This window comes from Mesoplodon bidens, assembly GCF_964165515.1.
Source record: "Mesoplodon bidens genome assembly, chromosome: 1".
Lineage (NCBI taxonomy): Eukaryota > Metazoa > Chordata > Mammalia > Artiodactyla > Ziphiidae > Mesoplodon > Mesoplodon bidens.
The window spans coordinates 73,538,001-73,561,038 of NC_138176.1; the positions used below are offsets into that span (position 1 = coordinate 73,538,001).

At 34.7% G+C, this 23,038-nt stretch overlaps 1 protein-coding gene across 4 annotated transcripts in view; it reads right to left on the reverse strand.

The window, feature by feature from the left end:
* Positions 1-23,038, reverse strand: part of TBCK (TBC1 domain containing kinase) — a 237,684-nt gene that overhangs the window by 100,799 nt on the left and 113,847 nt on the right. For all 4 annotated transcript variants that reach the window (XM_081226529.1, XM_081226526.1, XM_081226527.1 and 1 more), the window contains exons 21-22: positions 20,140-20,176; positions 18,982-19,143 (exon numbers count right to left, since the gene is read on the reverse strand). In XM_081226529.1, coding sequence (XP_081082655.1) covers positions 18,982-19,143; positions 20,140-20,176 — 199 coding nt within the window. The remainder of the gene's footprint in view (positions 1-18,981; positions 19,144-20,139; positions 20,177-23,038) is intronic.

Sequence of the window (23,038 nt, forward strand, 5' to 3'; positions counted from 1 at the left end):
TGACAACCCACAGAACTCAGGGAAACACTTTACTTACTTTTTTTTTTTTTTTTTTTTGCGGTACGCGGGCCTCTCACTGTTGTGGCCTCTCCCATTGCAGAGCACAGGCTATGGACACAGGCTCAGCGGCCATGGCTCATGGGCCCAGCCGCTCCGCGGCATGTGGGATCTTCCCGGACCAGGGCACAAACCCACGTCCCCTGAATCAGCAGGCGGACTCTCAACCACTGTGCCACCAGGGAAGCCCCACTTTACTTACTTTTATGAGTTTATTATAGAGGATACAAATAAACAGCCAGATGAAGAGGTACAGAGGGCAATGTTCAGAAAGATCCTGAGTGCAGGAGCTTCTATCCTCAGGGGTGAGGCAAACCTCTCAGCATGTGGATGTCTTCACCAAACCAGAAGCTCTCTAAACCTTTTAGCTAGTTATTTTTATAGAGGCTTCATCACATACCCATGAGTAAATATTAACTCAATCTCCAGCTTCTCTCTCCTCCCAGGAGGATAGGAGGTGGAACTGAAAGTTCCAAACTTTGATTTATTACCCATCCTCATACTGAAGCTCTCAGGGAGCCCATCAAGAGTCATCTCATTAGAACAAAAAGTGCTCTTATCACCCAGGAAATTCTAAGGGATTTAGGAGATTTGTGTCAGAAACAAGGGCAGAAAACAGATATATAAAACCAGATACAGAAGCCTCTTAGACAGCCTCATCTACCAGAGGGCAGACAGCAGAAACAAGAAGAACTATAATTCTGCAGCATGTGGAATGAAAACCATATTCACAGAAAGATAGACAAAATGAAAATGCAGAGGACTATGCACAAGATGAAGGAACAAGATAAAAAGCAAGAAAAACAACTAAATGAAGTGGAGATAGGCAACCTTCCAGAAAATGATTTCAAAATAATGATAGTGAAGATGCTCCAGGACCTCGGAAAAAGGATGGAGGCAGGGTTTCCCTGGTGGTGCAGTGGTTGAGAGTCCGCCTGCTGATGCAGTGGACACGGGTTCATGCCCCGGTATGGGAAGACCCCACATGCCGCGGAGCGGCTAGCCCCATGAGCCATGGCCGCTGAGCCTGCGCGTCTGGAGCCTGTGCTCCGCAACGGGAGAGGCCACAACAGTGAGAGGCTCGCATACTGCAAAAAAAAAAAAAAAAAAAATGGAGGCAAAGATGAAAAAGATGCAAGAAATGTTTACCAGAGACCTAGAAGAATTAAAGAACAAACACCTAGAAGAATTAAAGAACAATAAAACAGAGATGAAAAATACAATAACTGAAATGAAAAATACACTAGAAGGAATCAATAGCAGAATAACTGAGGCAGAAGAACGGATAAGTGACCTGGAAGACAGAATGGTAGAATTCATTCTCACAGAACAGAATAAAGGAAAAAGACTGAAAAGAAATGAAGACAGCCTAAGAGACCTCTGGGACATTAAATGCACCAACATTCGCATTATAGGGGTCCCAGAAGGAGAAGAGAGAAAGAACCAGAGAAAATATTTGAAGACATTATAGTCGAAAACTTTCCTAACATGGGAAACAAAATAGCCACCCAAGTCTAGGAAGTGCAGACAGTCCCAGGCAGGATAAACCCTAGGAGAAACACGCTGAGACACAGAGTATACAAATTGACAAAAATTAAAGACAAAGAAAAATTATTAAAAGCAACAAGGGAAAAACGACAAATAACATGCAAGGGAACTCCCATAAGGTTAACAGCTGATTTCTCAGCAGAAACTCTACAAGCCACAGGGAGTGGTATGATAGACTTAAAGTGATGAAAGGGAAGAACCTACAACCAAGATTACATTACCCGGCAAGGATCTCATTCAGATTCAATGGAGAAACCAAAAACTTTACAGACAAGCAAAAGCTAAGAGAATTCAGCACCACCAAACCAGCTCTACAATAAATGCTAAAGGAACTTCTCTAAGTGGGAAATACAAGAGAAGAAAAGGACCTACAAAAAGAAACCAATAACAATTAAGAAAATGGTAATAGGAACATACATAGCGATAATTACCGTAAACATGAATGGATTAAATGCTCCAACCAAAAGACACAGGATCACTGAATGGATACAAAAACAAGACCCATATATATGCTGTCTACAAGAGACACTTCAGACCCAGGGACACATACAGATGAAAGTGAAGGGATGGAAAAAGATATTCCATGCAAAAGGAAATCAAAAGAAAGGGGGAGCAGCAATTCTCATAACAGATAAAATAGACTTTAAAATGAAGACTGTCACAAGAGATAAGAAGGACACTACATAATGATCAAGGGATCAATCCAAGAAGAAGATATATCAATTATAAATATATATGCACCCAACATAGGAGCACCACATTACATAAGGCAAATGCTAACAGCTATAAAGGGGGAAATCGACAGTAACACAGTAATAGTGGGGGACTTTAACACCTCACTTACACCAATGGACAGATCATCCAGACTGAAAAGTAATACGGAAACAGAAGCTTTAAATGACACAATAGACCAAACAGATTTAATTGATATTTATAGGACATTCCATCCAAGAACAGATTACACTTTCTTCTTAAGTGCACACGAAACATTCTCCAGGATAGATCACATCTTGGGTCACAAATCAAGCCTCGGTAAATTTAAGAAAATTGAAATCATATCAAGCATCTTTTCTGACCACAATGCTATTAGATTAGAAATAAATTTCAGGGAAAAACACGTGAAAAACACAAACACATGTAGGCTAAACAATACATTACTAAATAATCAAGAGATCACTGAAGAAATCAAAGAGGAAATCAAAAAATACCTAGAGAAAAATGACAATGAAAACACAACAATCCAAAACCTATGGGATGCAGCAAAAGCAGTTCTAAGAGGGAACTTTGTAGCAATACAATCCTACCTCAAGAAAAAAGAAAAATATCAAATAAACAATATAAACTTACACCTAAAGGAACTAGAGAAAGAAGAACAAAAAAAACCCAAAGTAAGTAGAAGGAAAAGAAATCATAGAGATCAGAGCAGAAATAAATGAAATAGAAACAAAGAAAATAACAGCAAAGATCAATACAACTAAAAGATGGTTCTTTGAGAATATGGTTCTTTGAGAATATAAAATTGATAAACCATTAGCCAGACTCATCAAGAAAAAGAGGGAGAGGACTCAAATCAATAAAATTATAAATGAGAAAGGAAAAGTTACAATGGACACTGGAAAAAGACAAAGCATCCTAAGAGACTACTACAAACAACTCTATGCCAATAAAATGGACAACCTGGAAGAAATGGACAAATTCTTAGAAAGGAATAACCTTCCAAGACTGAACCAGGAAGAAATAGATAACATGAACAGGCTGATCACAAGTAATGAAATTGAAAATGTGATTAAACATTTTCCAACAAACAAAAGTCCAGGACCCGATGGCTTGACAGGTGAATTCTATCAAACATTTAGAGAAGAGGTAGCACCCATCCTTCTCAAACTATTCCAAAAAATTGCAGAGGGAGGAACACCCCAAACTCATTCTATGAGGCCACCATCACCCTGATATCAAAACCAGGAAGAGATACAAAAAAGAAAATTACAGACCAATATCACTAATGAATATAGATGCAAAAATCCTCAACAAAATACTAACAAACAGAATCTAACAACACAGTAAAGGATCATACACCATGATTAAGTGGGATTTATCTCAGGGATGCAAGGATTCTTCAATATATGCAAATCAATCAAAGTGATACACCATACTAACAAATTGAAGAATAAAAACCATATGATTATCTCAACAGATACAGAAAAAGTTTTGACAAAATTCAACACCCATTTATGATAAAAACTCTCCAGAAAGTGGGCATAGAGGGAACCTATCTCAACATAATAAAGGCCATATATGACAAATCCACAGCAAACATCATTCTTAATGGTGTAAAACTGAAAGCATTTCCTCTAAGATCAGAAACAAGACAAGGATGTCCACTCTCGCCACTATTATTCAACATAGTTTTGGAAGTCCTGGCCACGGCAATCAGAGAAGAAAAAGAAATAAAAGGAATACAAATTGGAAAAGAAGTAAAACTGTCACTTTTGCAGATGACATGATACTATACATAGAGAATCCTAGAGATGCCACCAGAAAACTACTAGAGCTAATCAATAAATTTGGTAAAGTTGCAGGATACAAAATTAACACACAGAAATCTCTTGCATTCATTCCTATACACTAACAACAAAAGATCAGAAAGAGAAATTAAGTGAACAATCCCATTCACCACTGCAACAAAAAGAATAAAATACCTAGGAATAAACCTACCTAAGGAGGTAAAAGACCTGTACTCAGAAAACTAAAAGACACGGATGAAAGAAATCAAAGATGACACAAACAGATGGAGAGATATACCATGTTCTTGGATTGGAAGAATCAATATTGTGAAAATGACTATACTACCTAAAGCAATCTACAGATTCAATGGAATCCTTATCAAATTACCAATGGCATTTTTTAGAGAAGTAGAACAAAAAAAACCTTAAAATTTGTATGGAGACACAAAAGACCCTGAATAGCCATAGCAATCTTGAGGGAAAAAATGGAGCTGGAGGGATAAGACTCCTGGACTTCAGATTATAGTACAAAGCTATCGTAATCAAGACAATATGGTACTGGCATGAAAACAGAAATATACATCAGTGGAACAGGATAGAAAGCCCAGAGGTAAACCCACACACCTATGGTCAACTAATCTATGACAAAGGAGGCAAGGATGTACAATAGAGAAAAGACAGTCTCTTCAATAAGTGGTACTGGGGAAAATGGACAGCTACATGTACAATAATGCAATTAGAACACTCCCTAACACCATATACAAAAGTAAACTCAAAATGGATTAAAGACTTAAATGTAAGACTGGACACTATAAAACTCTTAGAGGAAAACATAGGAAGAATACTCTTTGACATAAATCACAGCAAGATCTTTTTTGACCTACTTCCTAGAGAAATGGAAATAAAAACAAAAATAAACAAATAGGACATAATGAAACTTAAAAGCTTTTGCACAGCGAAGGAAACTATAAGCGAGATGGAAATACAACCCTCAGAATGGGAGAAAATATTTGTAAATGAATCAACAGACAAAGGATTGACCTCCAAAATATATAAACAGCTCCTGCAGCTCAATATTAATAAAATAAACAACCGAATCAGAAAATGGGCAGAAGACCTAAATAAACATTTCTCCAAAGAAGACATGCAGATGGCCAAGAGGCACATGAAAAGCTGCTCAACATCACTAATTATTAGAGAAATGCAAATTAAAACTACAACAAGGGATCACCTCACACTGGTTAGAATGGGCATCATCAGAAAATCTACAAACAACAAATGCTGGAGAGGGTGTGGAGAAAATGGAACCCTCTTGCACTGTTGGTGGGAATATAAATTGATACACCCACTATGGAGAACAGTATGGAGGTTACTTGAAAAACTAAAAATAGAACTATCATATGACCTTGTAATCCCCCTTTTGGGCAATATACTCTGAGAAAATCATAATTCAAAAAGACACATGCACACCAATGTTTACTGCAGCACTATTTACAATAGCCAGGTCATGGGAGCAACCTAAATGCCCATCAACAGACGAATGGATCAAGAAGATGTGGTACATATATACAATGGAATACTATTCAGCCATAAAAAGGAATGAAAGTGGGTTATTTGTAGAGACATGGATGGACCTAGAGACTGTCATACAGACTGAATCAAGTCACAAAGAGAAAAGCAAATATCATATATTAATGCATATATGTGGAATGTAGAAAAATGGTAGAGGTGAACCGGTTTGCAAGGCAGAAATAGAGACACAGATGTAGAGAACAGAGGTACAGACACCAAGGGGGGAAAGTGGGCATGGGTGGTGGTGGGATGCACTGGGAGATTGGGATTGACATATATACACTAATATGTATAAAATAGATAACTAATAAGAACCTGCTGTATAAATAAATAAATAAATAAAATTCAAAAAAAATAAAAAATAAAAAACACCCCCAGATATATTGCTCTTATTATGTCACACCCAGGAATCCAAGGTTGGTTTAACAACTGAGTATCAATTAATGTAATTTTCCAACTTAACATAATTAAGGAGAAACACCATATGATTATCATAATAGATGCTGAAGAAACTTGACATAATTCAATACCCATTCATTATAAACACTCTTAGCAAACAAGGAAAAGAAGTGAACTTCCTCAATCTGATAAGGGTATTATGAAAAATCTACAGTGAACATCAAACTTGTTAGTGAAATATCATTTTTTTTTCTCCTAAGAGTGGGAGCAAGGTAAGAATGTCTGTTTCCACCAATGTTATTCAACATGTACTGAAGGTCTAGTCAGTGCAATAAAATAAGAAAAATAACAGAAAGGCATAAGAATTAGAAAGGAAGAAATAAAACTGTCTTTATTCTCAGACAATTGGTTGTTTATATTTAGAAAAAAAAAACTAAGGAATCTACAGAACTATAAGAACTAGTAAGTTCATTTAACAGGTTGAAAGATACAATGGTAGAAAAATCAATTGAATTTCTATGTACTATTGAGAAATAATTGGAAAATAAATTTTAAAATTTGATGTAAAGTAGAATCAAAAGCACAAAATATCTAAGAATAAATTTAACAAAGAATAAGCAAAATATTACACTGAAAACTACAAACATTGCTGAGAGAAATTAAAAAAGACCTAAATAAATGGAGATATACCATGTTCATGGATTGGAAGATTCAATATTGATAAAACTGCAATTCTGCCTAAATCTGATCTATAGTTTGAAGCAATTCCAATCAAACTACCATAAGTTTTGTTGTATATTTTTTGACAAAAATTCAGAGCAGGGCACTTTCATAGGAAAAGGAGAGCCTTATCAACAAAAGGAGCTGAAATAATTGAATAAATAAATGGCACAAAAAATGAAATTCAAACTCATACCATATAATGAAATCAATGGGATCATAGACCAAAACATAAAAATTATAATAATAAAGCTTCCAGAAGAGAACATAAGAGAGTATCTTAATGAAATTGAAGTAGGCAAACATATCTTAGAGAGGATACATTATCTGAGGAGTCTGGCTCCTAGACAAAAATCTATACATGATTTTTCAGGCTCAACCATGGACAATTTCAAAGCCTTTACCTAGCAGGCCTCATGAGGGAACGATGCTCTCCCCACACCAGACTTGGTACACAGCCAATGCACTGTAGTCTCTAAAAGCTGTTGCTTTTACAGTCAGAACAATGGCTGGTAATGGGGGAGTGGTCATTGACTAGGAGGGTGGTGACATGAGAGAACTGTCTGGGGCAATGCAAATATTCTGTATCTTGATTGAGAGTGTTGGTTACATGGACGTTTATAACTGTCAAAGATGTATTGAATTGTTAATTAAGCCCTGTATGCTCATCTGTAAATCTTATTTTAATTAAAGACATGTTTAAATATTGAGAGAAACATACAAAAAAAGAAAGCACAAGGTCTGTGCATCTTCTTTTCCTATAAAGTTGTGTGTGTGTGTGTGTGTGTGTGTGTGTCTGTGTATGTGAAATTTTCAGTTGGATCAGAATGTAGAGGCTAGATTTGGGGTTATATATTAATTGTTCAATTACAAAGAATCATTTATTATACTATTAACAATTTCAGAACATTTGAATACTTTCTTTAACATCCAAGACAATAAGGGCGATCTGCAACCAGTTAATCTACCTGTCTCAACAATGACTTCTTTTTTTTGACACAAAGAGGTTATTTATAAAAAGAAGGTGAGAAGCATTCTAAGTATTGACGGTCTATGACATGAAAACATGCCAACAATAATACAACAGAATGTTCACTGTTGAAAAGACAGAAAACTATAAGAGTGCTTATCTTTCTAATAGAAAACAAGGTTAATGGAATAAACTATATACATTATGAAACATTCTCCAAAAGGTAAATTGTAAGGACAGTATCCCATGACATCCTCAGCTTGATAGCACCTCTATCACCATTTAATGTACTGAGATGAAGTATATTACAGCCTTCTAAAGAAACACCCAATAATCTTGAATAACTCACTGACCCACATTTTAAGATTATTTGCAATGAGTATCAAGTGCATTCAAGGAACATACGGATAGAATGTTATTACTAGATAAAGAGGATTCTCAAACAGAAGAAATCTGCAGTGGGAGACTAACTTACTAAGATTTTACAGGTGCTAAAGAGACATAGCATCTGAAAGTTCTCTTGGGACTTTGTCATGTAAATTATTTTGGTAAAGATCTAAATTTCAATAGATACTGCTTTACCATATTCTTGAACTTATCCCTGGTCAGCTGCTCTCTTTCTGCTACTTAGAATTATAGCATTTTAGAAGTGTTCAATCCATTTTTCACACAACACTTAGAATCGTTTTTTCTAAAATATAAATCTGATCATGTCATTTTTCTGTTTAACACTTTCTAATTGCATATAGAATAAAATCCAAATTCCTCAGCATGTCAGGCAAGGTCCTCAAAATCAGGACTCTGTCTTTTCACCGATTACTATCACCACCATCAGCAGTATTTCCCCAGCGCATCCACTCTAGTTATCTCTCATCCTACCCTCTAGTCATTCTATTAGCATCCTACTTAAATTATGATGGTCATGCAGTCACACACATCTGTGTCATCCTTATGCTATTTTCTAAGCCTCCAATACCTTCTTCCCATCCTCCTACAGGGCTGGTACTATGTCTTATCTTTACGGCTCTAGTGTACAGTACTGTGTCTGTCATATAATTGTGTTTATTAAACAACTGTTGAATGAATAAATTTACCTATCCTAAGTTCTCACAGAAAGTGGTCAAAATTTCCTGACAACCAATTTATCCACTTTAGGTGCTTCTCAGCTCAAAACTACTAAAGCAAAGTTGATGAGTCTCACTGATAAATATTATTGAATGTTTCCCCAAAATAAGTCTACCCTTGCCTTGCCTTTTGTTCTAAATGTGGTATTTTTCATAAACCCACATATACTGGGGTTTAGCCTTACTGACACTATTATTAATCTATATAATATTTTTGGATGATGTATCCTTGTTATGTGCTCCTTTTCAAATTCTTAGTTCAATCCATGCTTTAAACATCATGAAGATCACAAAAAATCTGTGTTTCTGGCAGGGAGCAGGGAAAAGCAGCCATGGAAAATATGCCCAGATAATTTTGTCCTCCTTAGAAGGCCTGCCCTCAGAGGAAACTATTTCACCAGAGCCTAAGTGACCTGGGGGGAGGAAAATACCTAACTCCAGCCCCTCCAGCCTTCCTGACTCACCTAAGGGTCCGTTTCCCCCCTTCTCCCCGGCAAGAGGAAGCACTTGTGAAGGTCATAGCCTGGGGCACAGGCTCAATGAAAGACTGAGACCTGATTATAGGAATATAGAACACTTCCCCTTCCCTACACATCAATAGGGCTCCTGTATAATAACAGGGGAACTGCATGTCTCAGACCTTATTTAAGGAGTCTTTAGGAAAACCCAAAGATAATAGGGGAGACAAAAAAAAGGATACCAGAGGAAATTTTAGCCTCTGACTAATCTTAAATTATACTTGTCTTCCTGTCACTCAAAATTCCTATCAGTGCCTCAGTTTTTTATCTAGGTGCCCCATAAACATCTTAAGCACACAGCTAGAACGTTACTATCTTTCCTAGTACCAGGCCCACTCACTCATCCCTAACTTGCCCCCACTTCCTACCTCAGTTAAGATGTATGAATACATTCACACACCTAACATTCCACTGGATTCCAAATCCTATTGATTTTACAGAGCAGTTCTGAGAGGGAAGTTGAATTTCCTCACTGAAAAATTGAAGAACTAATGCACAAGCTAGTCAGGTGACTTAATGGAACCAGGAAGTAATACTATATGTAATTAATATAATTCAAATTAGATGTGTTCAGGTTTCCCTGGTGGCGCAGTGGTTGAGAGTCCGCCTGCCGATGCAGGGGACACGGGTTCGTGCCCTAGTCCAGGAAGATCCCACATGCCGCGGAGCGGCTGGGCCCATGAGCCATGGCCACTGAGCCTGCGCGTCCAGAGCCTGTGCTCCACAACGGGAGAGGCCACAACAGTGAGAGGCCCGTGTACCGCGAAAAAAAAAAAAAAAATTAGATGTGTTCGTCATAGTTACAGGGTACCATTGGATCACCTTTAAATAATTAGGCATGAATGCTCTGGGCCAGTACAGGAATGATAAACCAGTAGTAAGATTAATTATTAATTATACACATACATACATATACACATTATATATACACACCCCTAAATATTTGTTGAATGAATGACTAAATATATTTTATAAACACAATCTTGGTTATGCAGTCTAAGGGGAAAGGATGGTACAATATTACTGGGCTACTACTTTAATTCACTCAGCCTTTCAAATCCATGATATGTGCATGCATTTACTGGCACATTTTACTAAGCATTTATCATCTCTGATGCTTAATGCCTACAATGAAGTGACAAAAAGTTGGAAATGCAATCAGCATTACTGATATATGGATACTTAAACTGTTTTCTATTCTTAACATAATTGTCTTTGTCATTTAGCAGTTGAGTAGGTAGATACTATGATGCAAAACAGCTGGTGTTGATAATGGCACACAGCTCACTTCAGAAAAAAGAACAGTGCAGCAGCTTGCAAGATTTAGCACCAGATCAGCAGTAAAAATCTTTTTCTCTTTTTCTTTTACACTTAATAATGAATCCAAAACAAAACTGGAAATCTGATTTTTTTTGGCAACAGAACCTTGTGTTCAAGTTCAATAAGCATTTTTCTTATGACTGATATATGCTTGTACTGAAGGATTGAAATGGTTTACATTTTTCAATGTAATTCAATGTAGTTTCTTAAAATAAAACTCTAGTTATTTCCTCTACATTACATAACACTGACTAACTAGCCTATAAACACATTGGCATATTATCTCTTCTTTTTCTCTAATCTAGTTTATTAGCTTGTTTTTTATTTTATTTGTTTCGACTCAGTACACTCACACTTGGAGGAGACATGTGGTAAGAAGTTATTTTCTATTCTGTTGAAGATCACCATTTAAGATAGGCAGCACGTCACATTACAGCTGACCCCTGAACAACATGGGCTTTGAATTGCACAGGTCCACTTATACATGGATATTTTTCAACAGTAAATATCACAGTACTACACAATCCATGGTTGGGTGAATCTGTGAATGCAGAACCGCAGATACTAAAGCAACAGTGGGTATGGAGGAACCGCAAATACAGAAGAACTGGTATACAGAAGGCTGACTGTAAATTAGACCTGGATTTTCAACTGTGGGGAGGAAAGGCACACCTACCCCCACATCGTTCAAGGGTCAACTGTATTTTCACTTTTGTACAGAAATATAAGGCTAGGTAGAGGAGGGAGAAGAAATGGGACCCATGAGTATTATTATATTATTAAAATAAAAATCACATAGGGAACAATGTATGTTAAATGTCATTTTAGGTATGACATATATACACATTCTGGTCCTTACATTATTATTTGCATTATCCATCAGCAGTATATACGGGGAAATTTTAAACATAACTTCTAACTTTCCAAGATTTTGAGGTTGATTACTTTTAAGATACTTTGAAAGTGTAAAATGTTCTATTTTTTTTGTCTTGCAAACCTAAGGCACATATAAACACACAACAATAAAACAAATATAAACAAATTCCATCATTGATATCTTGAAACAAAGTATGTTTAATCACTGACTGAAACTATAAGATAATTTCTGTACTACTCAAAAAAATTCAGAAAGCAGAATCCCTGTTAATCATAAAACAAACTGCTTTCCTATGGAGAAGAGCCTTGAAACCTCTGGACCAGGTTTAAGATGTGTTAGTACTCTAATCTACTGTCAACTTTCAAGGTAAGTAGAAAATTCTGATCAACCCTGACCTTATTTTTCATTATAGTTCCCAACACATGACAGACCTTTAACTTTATAAACTATTTACATACTGCAAAATTAGTGGTATGCTTCAAGAGCAACAAGTAGATCAGTGTTAAAAGAATTTTTCTGGCTTCTGAGATTCAGCTCACAATTTGAATCTTTACGACTCATTCTACTGGCTTTGTGTTTTTCATAAACATTTATTTTCAGCTTGGAAGTCATGTATTCTAACATCTGCTTTCAAATTTTCTCCTTTTCCCCAAAATAATTCAGTATTTCCCCCCCAACAAGGTGATAATAACCTAATGAGATTTTTAAAATAAATTTTCATGATTTTTATTTCACTGACTATATGATCATGTTAATAAAAACACATTAACTACTCTTTCATCTATCCCTGACCAATTTTAAACTCAGAAGAATTTAATATTCCATCTAAATCTTAATGTTACCATGTAATTTTTATGGGTGTGGTGGGAAGAGGAGGACCATAGGTAAAATCTCCATATTTAACTTCCATTATGATTGTACTTTTGTAATTCCATGAAGATGTGCTTAGAAATATACATGCATTAACATTACGTAGCTATAAGCAGAAAATGTGAATAATTATGGATTCTCAGCGTCAAGTAAAATGGTATCAAATCTTAAGAGGGCTGACAATACAAAACCTTCACCGAATAACTGGGTACTACCATTGCTCTACTTTTTCACCTCGTCAGCTCTCCACAAGCCAGAAAAAAGGAATTATGGATACCTACTGGGAGCACTTATGTTAAGAATCCTTTGCTTTTTGCTCATGATAGAGCTCCTTGAAAGGAATGTTCAGAGACCAGAATGCTCCACAAATATCAATATGGCATTCGATTTTGGGACCTGATGTTCTTTTCAGGGATACTTTTTCATTCTTTTAAAAACAGTGAAAAGAAAGAAAATACTTCTACAAATTTATTTTTAAAATATCCCTAACGTGGCTTATAAGATCCTCCATGACCTCCTTGTTCACCTCTCCATTCTCTTTTCTTATCACTTTCCCTTTTGCACTAAGTATACCACTCTAATTCCTTTCGTTATTTGGGGGGTTTCAAGCATTTTCTTCCCTCCATCTAGAAGATTCTCCCCTCTCTCCACTTCTCACTTTCTAATGTCAATTAATTTCAGATATTACCTTTAACATTACTCTCTTAGAGAAGGTTTTTTACCTCCCTCAGACTTGGTAGTGTCCTGTTATAAATTCCTATTGCTTTCTGTAGCACTTATCACCATTATAACTATTTATTTAATAAAGGAGTCATTAGTAGCCTACTGGCTACAATCAGTTACACTTGGCTCAAGTGTTGCAGTTTTTAAAAATCTGGGCCACTTTTTACAATTGGGAGACTACATTATATTATGAAAACCCTATTTAATTTATATTTATCCCTAAATGAAAGCAAGAAACTGTTCATTGAACCCCACCCCCATTCAAAAAAAAAAAGAACAAGAAAAAGAATGGAAAACAGAAAACCCAGATCACTTCTCATTGACCTTCTTTCTCACTCTCCTACCACAGGGATTGTCAAAACTACCTTAAAAATCTATGATTTCATAAACTAAATTGAATTTCCTCCTCACTCTCTCATTCTTATCGATTTCCATTTCCATCTTGGGGATAAACAGAAAACTAATAAGACATGGCTTTAAAGAGCTTACATATTTTAGTACTATACTCTAGCTCTTAGTTTTTAATAACTTTAATAACTTTTCTCTCAGTCTCAAAATATTTGCCTGTTATTTGAAAAAAATGGCTTGTATTTCTTATTATAGATCTTATGCAACCTGGTACATAACTGTGTGGCTCAAAAAGTGTATGGTTTTCATGAGATATTCCATGCTATGCTAAATAATGATAAAGACTGCATTACAAAATTGTTTTAAGTCAGAATAGATAAGTACCCTTTCCTAGCTACTTAAGATATTAATACAATATTTTTGAGGAATTAGTGAAGTGCTACATAATGGATACTACTGGTATGTTTCATGTATGTGTTGAAAATGAATTCTATTGTAAAGTATGTAGGTAATATTGAGATAACACCTTAAAATTTTATTTAAAACATTTTCTTTTAATTAAGCTTCTATAATAAAACATACATCACACAACTAAGATGTTTCAGCCAACTGTTGATTTCTTCCTGCAAAAAGGATTTACTTTTCATATGCTCAAGTCCCTTCAATATACTCAGTATTTCCTTCAAAAATAGTTTATATGTACGTATTTTTTTCTTTTAATGGTAAAGTAACTATTTTAATCTCTGAAAATAAATTAAGTGTTCTTCCATACAGATTTCCCAATTTCTTTGTATAGGTTCTCTAAGAAAAACTTCTTTCCTACTTCAAAAAATCCCTATCTTTGAAGATATTCAGAGGTATAAAGATATGCATTCTAAGAATTTATTTCAACCATAATGACATATGTTGAATTAATTTTCAACTGTACAGAGGAAATACACCAACAAGACAAAAAAGCATTTAAACATCTCAGCCATTACAAGTCCACTCTAAAATTATTACCATTTTGGTTTTATTCAGATTACCATACTCATCTTGAATACTGCTTAGATGTATCCTCAAAAAAAATTTTTTTTTAAGTCAGCCAGATGGACACTATAGCACAATCATATCAGAGAGCAGGCTGAAGGATGACGGACCTCATCCTATAGTAGGGCTTACAGGGTGGTAACCTTGGAAACTGTGGCCAACATCCAGTGTTGGATGGCACTCTGAAAAACCCAGTATTTCTTCCAAAATACCCTACCACTATTTTGAGATTGTATGAGAAATGCCAAATAGACTGCTCTCATGGTTATTTCCTTTAGTACTGAAATGACACACATACCAATACATGTCAAGAACTTTCAAGCACCACTTGTACTTCCTTGGAATGTGACATCACACTATACCATTTACTAAAGGGAACTGAAGTTGGAAGCAGTTTTTGGCAAAAATAATAATGCCTTTCTGCTGTGTTCTCTCTTCAAGAACTAAAGGGTTAGTATGAAGTTAAGAAAAGGAGGAAGAAAGGAGAGGGAACTTATAAAGATTGAATGTTACACATTCTTTGCAATGTTTAAAATATTACATGCTACAGGCACTTTAAAAAATAGTTATGCATATTTGGTACCAGGTTTTGTGTCAGGTACATTATGCATATTATCTTTCATGCTCACCCTAACACTAAAGCAGATATTTTTATCTCCATTTCACTGAAACTTTCATAATGTATAGGATTCTCTTTCCAGTGAGGTTAACAATTTGTCCAGGTTCACACAGCTACTATATGCCAGAGCTGGGAGGTAAACTCATGTCTATTTCACTGTACAGATCACTCTTTTCAGTGGCAGAACCATACTGAAAGTTTCCCAATTCACACAGGTAGTGAGTGGTGCAATTAGGACTCAAACCCGTATGTCTTGACTCCAAAGACTGTGCTATCTACTATACTATGTTGTCTCTGAGCAATGAAAAGAGATATTCTTCTTAGTCATAATATACATACATATATATACATTCAAGGCTTACTTGACTTCTTAGGTAATTCTCCATTGCTTCTGCTAATAAGGAAATCTATATGATTGATATCTACCTCAATAATACATAGAAAAAGCCAAATGGGGTGATTGCTTCATTTATTCTACCAATAGGAAAGCAGTCACGATAGAAAGGAAAAAGTGAGGAAAATCATAATAATGATGATGACGGTAATAACATTAATAATACTAATCACTTACATAGCACTTGCTCTTTGCCAGGCACTGCTCTAAGTTGTTTAGTTGTACTGATTTACTTAGCACAACAATCCTATTAGGTAGGTACAATTATCATTTTCATATAAGCAGGGTTAAGGAAACAGATACAAAGAGGTTAAGTCATGTCCCTAAGGTCACACAACTGTAAGGGGTAGAGCTAGAACCTAAAACCCAGGTTATCTGGCTCCACATTCCATGCTCTTAACCACTAGGCTATTGGGCCCCTCTTTGTAGAAAGAAAGAACTAGAAAGGGACAACTTAAAAAAAATGCGAGGTTATTTTGTTTACAAGGTTACCAACTGGATGGTGATTCCATCATATTACTGTCAACAGATGTTCTGAACAGTGAATTTGCTAAGCTGCTTCAGCAAAGAATTTAGTTAAATTTGTTCTGATTGATTACTTATGCTTTTAAACTCAGTTAAGTGGGGATTTCAGTAAAGCACAATATATTTAATAAATTCAAATTAATGTTTAATCCTAACCTATCTTTATCTACAAAGTCTATCTCAAGAATTAAGGTGAAATATAGAGTTAGCCTATCTCTTCTCATTTTGTAGACTTAAAAAATGGTTTTCTCTTTCTTTCAAACATGTTCCAAGCTTATGTCACATAATATTTTGCTTAGAAAAGGCGCATTCAGTGTGTTTGTGTGTATATTAATCTGGATTCACTTTTTAGGACTTCCCATGACCACTTCCCAGTTCCTTCAAGCATCAAGTACAGTTAGTGGGCTCAACATGGTGAAAAAAGACATCTATTAGATCTAATTAGGAAAGACAACCCAAATAAGTGCACTGTGATTAAAAATAAAAGGAAACACAGGTGTACTTAAAGGCAAAGTTTACATTTAACCCCTCCACCCTTCTTTTTTTTAAGTCACATTTTTCTTATAAACTTTTTTCTTCCCCAACTGGAATCACATAGTGACCAAGTAAATGATGAGCCAGAATAATGGCATTGGGGATCAATGCAATTCACATCAATAGAAGGCACCCTACTTTCAAAAGTAAGTAGTGTTTACCTTTTCAATGAGTCAGTTCTAACAAACACATACTCTTACTTTCTGATTTCAGAAATAATGACTTTATTCTAATGTACAAGCAGAATTACCACTAATCTGCCTATACAATATGAAAACAGATTCCTTCACCAGTGTATAACTGGAATATTTATGCACAAAATTGGAAAGGTATTAAATTTACTTTACTTGAAAATGCACAATCGTCATTCCTAACATATATTTTTTAGACCTGACCAGAAAAATTCTTTGAATTCTAATCAATCATCCTCTGCTTACTTTGGCAATTTAGAAACAACAGGAAAATATCTGCATGGTACAGACAGTATTTATAGTTTGCAAAACCAGCTTTTTTGTAACTGTTCAACATCAATAGGAAAAAAAGAGAGAGAACTTGATTTTCATAAAGAATCTCCCAGAAAAAAAGCCATAAGAACTAAACTACTATTTGTTGATACAAGAAATAATTAACTTTAATTAAAGTTTGTTAAGTTAGAAAGCTGATGGTGAATACTTTTAATTTGGGGGGAAAGGGGAAGTAGAAGTTTTAAAATAAATCCAATAATTTTTGCTATTATTTTCCCAAAAAGGATGAAGATTTTCAACAACAGAAAGATGATAACTACCAGGTACAGATCATCCACTAAAAATAAAAATTGGGGTAGGCAGCAGGCTTCTTTTCTTTTCTTTTTTTTTAGTTTTTCCTCTAGTGTTATTGAGGTATAATTGACATAAAGAATTGTACATATTTAAAATGTACAACAGGATGATTTGATATGCATATACTTTGTGGAATTATTATCACAATCACATTAACTAACACAGCTATCACCTCACATAGTTACTATTTTTGTTTTGTGGTGAGAATGCTTAAGATTTACTATCTTATCAAATTTCAAGCATACAATACAGTATTATTAACTATTGTCACCATGTTGTCTTTTAGATCCTCAGAACTTATTCATCTTATAACTGAAAGCTTGTATCCCTTTGAAGGTTTATTGTAGTGTAAGTCCTCAGAGTTGGCTTCTTTTTTTTGAATTTTATTTTTTTTAGTTTTTATACAGCAGGTTCTTATTAGTTACCTATTTTATACATATTAGTGTATACATGTCAATCCCAATCTCCCAATTCATCCCACCACCACCACCACCCCCCACTGCCACTTTCCCCCTTTGGTGTCCATATGTTTGTTCTCTACATCTGTGTCTCTATTTCTAGGCAGCAGGTTTCTTATTTCTTTTGAGAGTACTTATTAAATATATAGCGTTAAGGTACCTTTCTTTTATTCTTTGATTTTTAGACAAATTTATCTCTTGGATAATTTTAAGTGTGTTTATTTTCAGCAATCACTTGTGGCTGCCTGAAAATATGGAGAACAGCAATAAACACATAGAAGGATTGGAGCCAATGAAATGCTATTTGAAGAAAGCAGAATTTTTCTACTTGAAAAACATTTTGGTTTCCACAAAAATGTAGTTTAGTTTTTTCTTCCACAGATTGTTATATCCTATGTAACCATATTACTTTCATCTTTTAAGCGACAGCATCAAAGCTTAAACCATAGTTACAGTCAATATTTCTACACCTAAGCATTCAACTCCTAAATTTACAAGCTCCTCACTTATGAATACAATATACAGCTTGACTTACTATCCTGCATTGTATAAATGGAATTTCCCTGGAGTGTGACTTGCTCTCCCAAGAGGACAGGGTTTCTCCTTTCCTCAAACTGTCAAACTGTTAGCAAGCAGCTATGGATAGGAGAGAGCAAAGTTCCATGTGAATTACATCTCTGTATAAACTTAGATTCTCAAACCCCTTCCCAAGTGGCCTTTATTTACTCTCTATCAGTTGGAGATAAATAGGCCTATCCTAAGCAAGGCAAATGTGTCACCCCGCCCGCCCCCACCGCCCTGCCCTTTACCTTTTTGATGGCATCACTGACAAGAAAGTAAATGATAGTGAACTATTATGACCCAGTTTTATATCTACAATGCTGGGCCAGCAGAACAGGTACTATACAAGGGAGATAATTCAGAGATGGATGATGAGGCTCAAGCAGAAGAGATTCTGAAGGCTTGTATGATTATTTTTGCAAATTGTTATAAGAATGTCTCATTATCCTATAATTAAATTTCACTTAGTAATTCCATTTATATATATCTATACCTGGTAAATCAGAGAAGAGAAGAATGCACTCATTAAAGCCATTAGACAAAAGCCGGTCACGCAGCTGCTGAAGAATTGCTACTCCGATACAGAATGGGAAGGAGGAATTCCCAAGCAGTAAGGTATCCCAGAGGTGGAAAATTTTGTGCAGTGGAAATACATCTGTAAAATGACAAATATAAATAAATTAACTGAGATTAAAACAAAAAATTAAAACAACGACAAGCTACTTTACTAGACATGGTAATTCCCTTATGGTCAAAACTATTACAGAACAAATACTGGAAAACTGTTTTTTATAAAATGCGTATTTGGCTTTGTAGATTTACTGCTTCCTAAGGCACCTTAAAAAACTGATAATCAGATTGACCAAATAGATGACATTTTCTAGCCACCATTATCAATCTTGGTATAGCTGTTACATTCCTTCTGTTTCTTCCTAGAATTTTCAGGTCATATTATTCTCACAAGTTTATATACTTAGAAGAATTTCAGTATTGTTATAGATTCAGTATCATTATATTTCTGTTATGCACTCTAAAAACTGCTTTTTGAAATTCCCATAAAAAAATCTGATTAGCGATTTTTTATTTTCGGAAACTTTATTTTTTTCATTTATCAATACTCTGAACATTCCAGGCCAGTGCATACAGATCTATTTCAAATATTCTATTCCATTAATCATATGTACATATTTAAGCAGAATATCCACTGTATTAATATCTGTAACTGATTAAAGTATTACATATTCACATAAACTGTTTATTTCTAGAGGAATTCTAGGATAGGAAATAACAAAAGTATTAGTTATTAGACAATCTCTAAAAATTGAGTCTGATTTGGTTGTAACAGTTGCCTTCCAAAACTTTATATAAATACTATAGTTAATATTAATTTATTTTTCAATAGAAGGCAGAGATTTTATGAATATCATGATATGTCAGATAGATTTTCATCTTATAGAACAACCTTTTTGATATTTAGTAGTCAGAACAATTGAAAAAAATTTCTACCCAACTATATATTACCTTAGAATTACATAAGGATACTCATGTAATTAAATCTGTTTAGTATTATTGTAACTATAATATACTGGGGAAGAATGGAGCTGTTCTTTTGCTAATACAATATTGAAAGAAAAGGGAAAATGATACTTACGAGTAAACATGGTGAGAAACCAAGGGATGGCATAGAGCTATGAGTGGAAAAAGATAGGGATGCAGGGGATGGATAAAGAGGAAATAAAAGAGATAATTAGAATGACTTCCAGTAAACTGAATGGTAAAAAAAGCTCTATGTTTTGGTCTACTCCACTGATTAAAAACATTCTTTAATACCACATGCAGAAATAAACTCAAAATGGATTAAAGACCTAAATGTAAGGTTGGATACTATAAAACTCCCAGAGGAAAACATAGGCAGAACACTCTTTGACATAAATCACAGCAATATTTTTTTGGATCCACCTCCTAGAGTAATGGAAATAAAAAAAAATAAACAAATGGGACATAATTAAACAGAAAAGCTTTTGCACAGCAAAGGAAACCATAAACAAAATGAAAAGACAAACTATGGAATGGGAGAAAATATTTGAAAATGATGCGACTGACAAGCGATTAATTTCCAAAATATATAAACAGCTCACACAGCTCTATATAAAAAAAAAAAATCAAAAACTGGGCAGAAGATCTAAATAGACGTTTCGCCAAAGAAGACATACAGATGGCCAAGAGGCACATAAAACGGTGTTCAACATCACTAATTATTAGAGAAACACAAATCAAAACTACAATGAGGTATCACCTCACACTGGTCAGAATAGCCATCATCAAAAAGTCTACAAATAATAAATGCTGGAGGGGGTGTGGAGAAAAAGGAACCCTCCTACACTGTTGATGGGAATGTAAATTGGTACAGCCACTATGGAGAACAGTATGAAGGTTCCTTAAAAAACTAAAAACAGAGTTACCATATGATCCATCAATCTCACTCCTGGGCATATATCTGAAGAAAACTCTAATTCAAAAAGATACATGCACCCAAATGTTCATTGCAGCACTATTTACAATAGCCAAGACATGGAAGCAACCTAAGTGTACACTGACAGATGAATGGATGAAGAAGATGTGGTATATACATACAATGGAATATTACTCAGCCATAAAAAAGAAAGAAATAACGCCATTTACAGCAACATGGATGGGCCTAGAGATGATCATTCTAAGTGAAGTAAGGCAGACAGAGAACAACAAATATCATATGATATTGCTTAGATGTGGAATCTAAAAAACTGATACAAAAGAACTTATTTATAAAACAGAAACAGACTCACAGACATAGAAAACAAACTTACAGTTACCAAAGGGGAAAGGATGGGGGATAAATTAAGAGTTTCGGATTAACATATACACACTACTGTATATAAAATAGATAACCAACAAGGACCTACTGTATAGCACAGGGAACTATACTCAATATCTTGTAATAACCTATAATGGAAAAGAATCTAAAAAAGAATATATATATATATATATATATATATATATATATATGTATAACTGAATCACTTTGCTAGAAACTAACACAACATTGTAAATCAATTATACTTCAATAAAAATTTTAAAAAATAAAAGAGAATCTAGATAATTATAATTATTATCACAAATATTCTATTAAATAATGATATCTATTACAAATGCTGCAGATGATCCTTTGGGCAAGGCTTATTCCACAGAGTATTTTCATTTCATCAAAGACTACACTCAAGACAATGCCTAATCCAAAAACAATACTAGCATGCTAATTTCAAAGGTCTACTTTTCAAAGGAGAACTTTGTTCTTAGGAATAAAATATTCCTAAGATTTGAAGAGTCCTCATCAATGTTGAGTTACCCTTACTGAGTATTTTTTGAGACATGATGAGATGATATTTGAAAAATGCCCAAAATGTCTCATTAAAAAATTTTTATGAAGCTTATGCCTTCGATTATCACTTTCTAAATTAACAGGCAGCTTCATAAGAGACTAAAAGTAATGAGATCCAGGAATGAAATAGTTTGGTTCTTTAGATGAGTGACAAATTTATTTTCCTAAGTTTACTCTCTAGAAATGAAACACACACACACACACCCCAATTAATTTTGTGAGATTTTGAAAGTGAGAAATCATTCTTAATTTCTAAAAGTAGAGTAAAATCTCCTTTGTTAATAACAAGTATCAAAGTATCAAAAACCAATAATAATTTATAGAAAAATCTGAAAAAGCTCTACTTTTATGTTTTATGTCAGTGCATGCTCCTATTAGACAAAGATTTTTGTACTACCTATAGCATTTAAATAAATAGTTTTTCAGCACCTATCAATTGTGCATTTACAAGTAGAGTTGAATATTTCTTTGCATTATACACAATTGAGTATCTATGCTATTAAATGCCAGTCAAGAACCATAAGGCAGTTATAGACTACATTAAAATCTAACTACTGTATGTGAAATAAACCCATTGCTCCTTACAAGATCATCACTTATATACACTGACACAGCCATTACAAATGGGGAAACTGAGGAGTACAGAGGTATGTGACTTCACTATAGAGTATTGGTTGTAGAAAACAATAAAATATAATAAACTCTGAATCTTTCAGCCTAATTTAAATTTAAACATACAGTCTGTATATATAAGTTCCATCATTATTATTTAACTTTTCTTTCTTTTAAGGATATAAGTTATATTATGCTCTACGCTTCTGATCAAAGCCAATTGTTTGTCATTGGGAATCTTACCTGAGTTACTTCAGCAACAAAACTAACAATCCCTTTACCCACATATTGAAGAGAGCATGTGTATGAGGAAAAACGCAAAGTGGGGAGGAACCACCTGAAAGGATCAGGGGGAAAACATGCCAGGCTCACACAAAGCCAGGCATGGTTCATCTTACCACTAGCCAGAATTTTTTTTAAAACCCTGAAATAAACAAGGCATAAGATAGAGTACTCAAAAGGATATTGCCTTAGTAATGGGGCAAAATTATGCTCCCAAATTATGCTGCCCTGGTCTCAC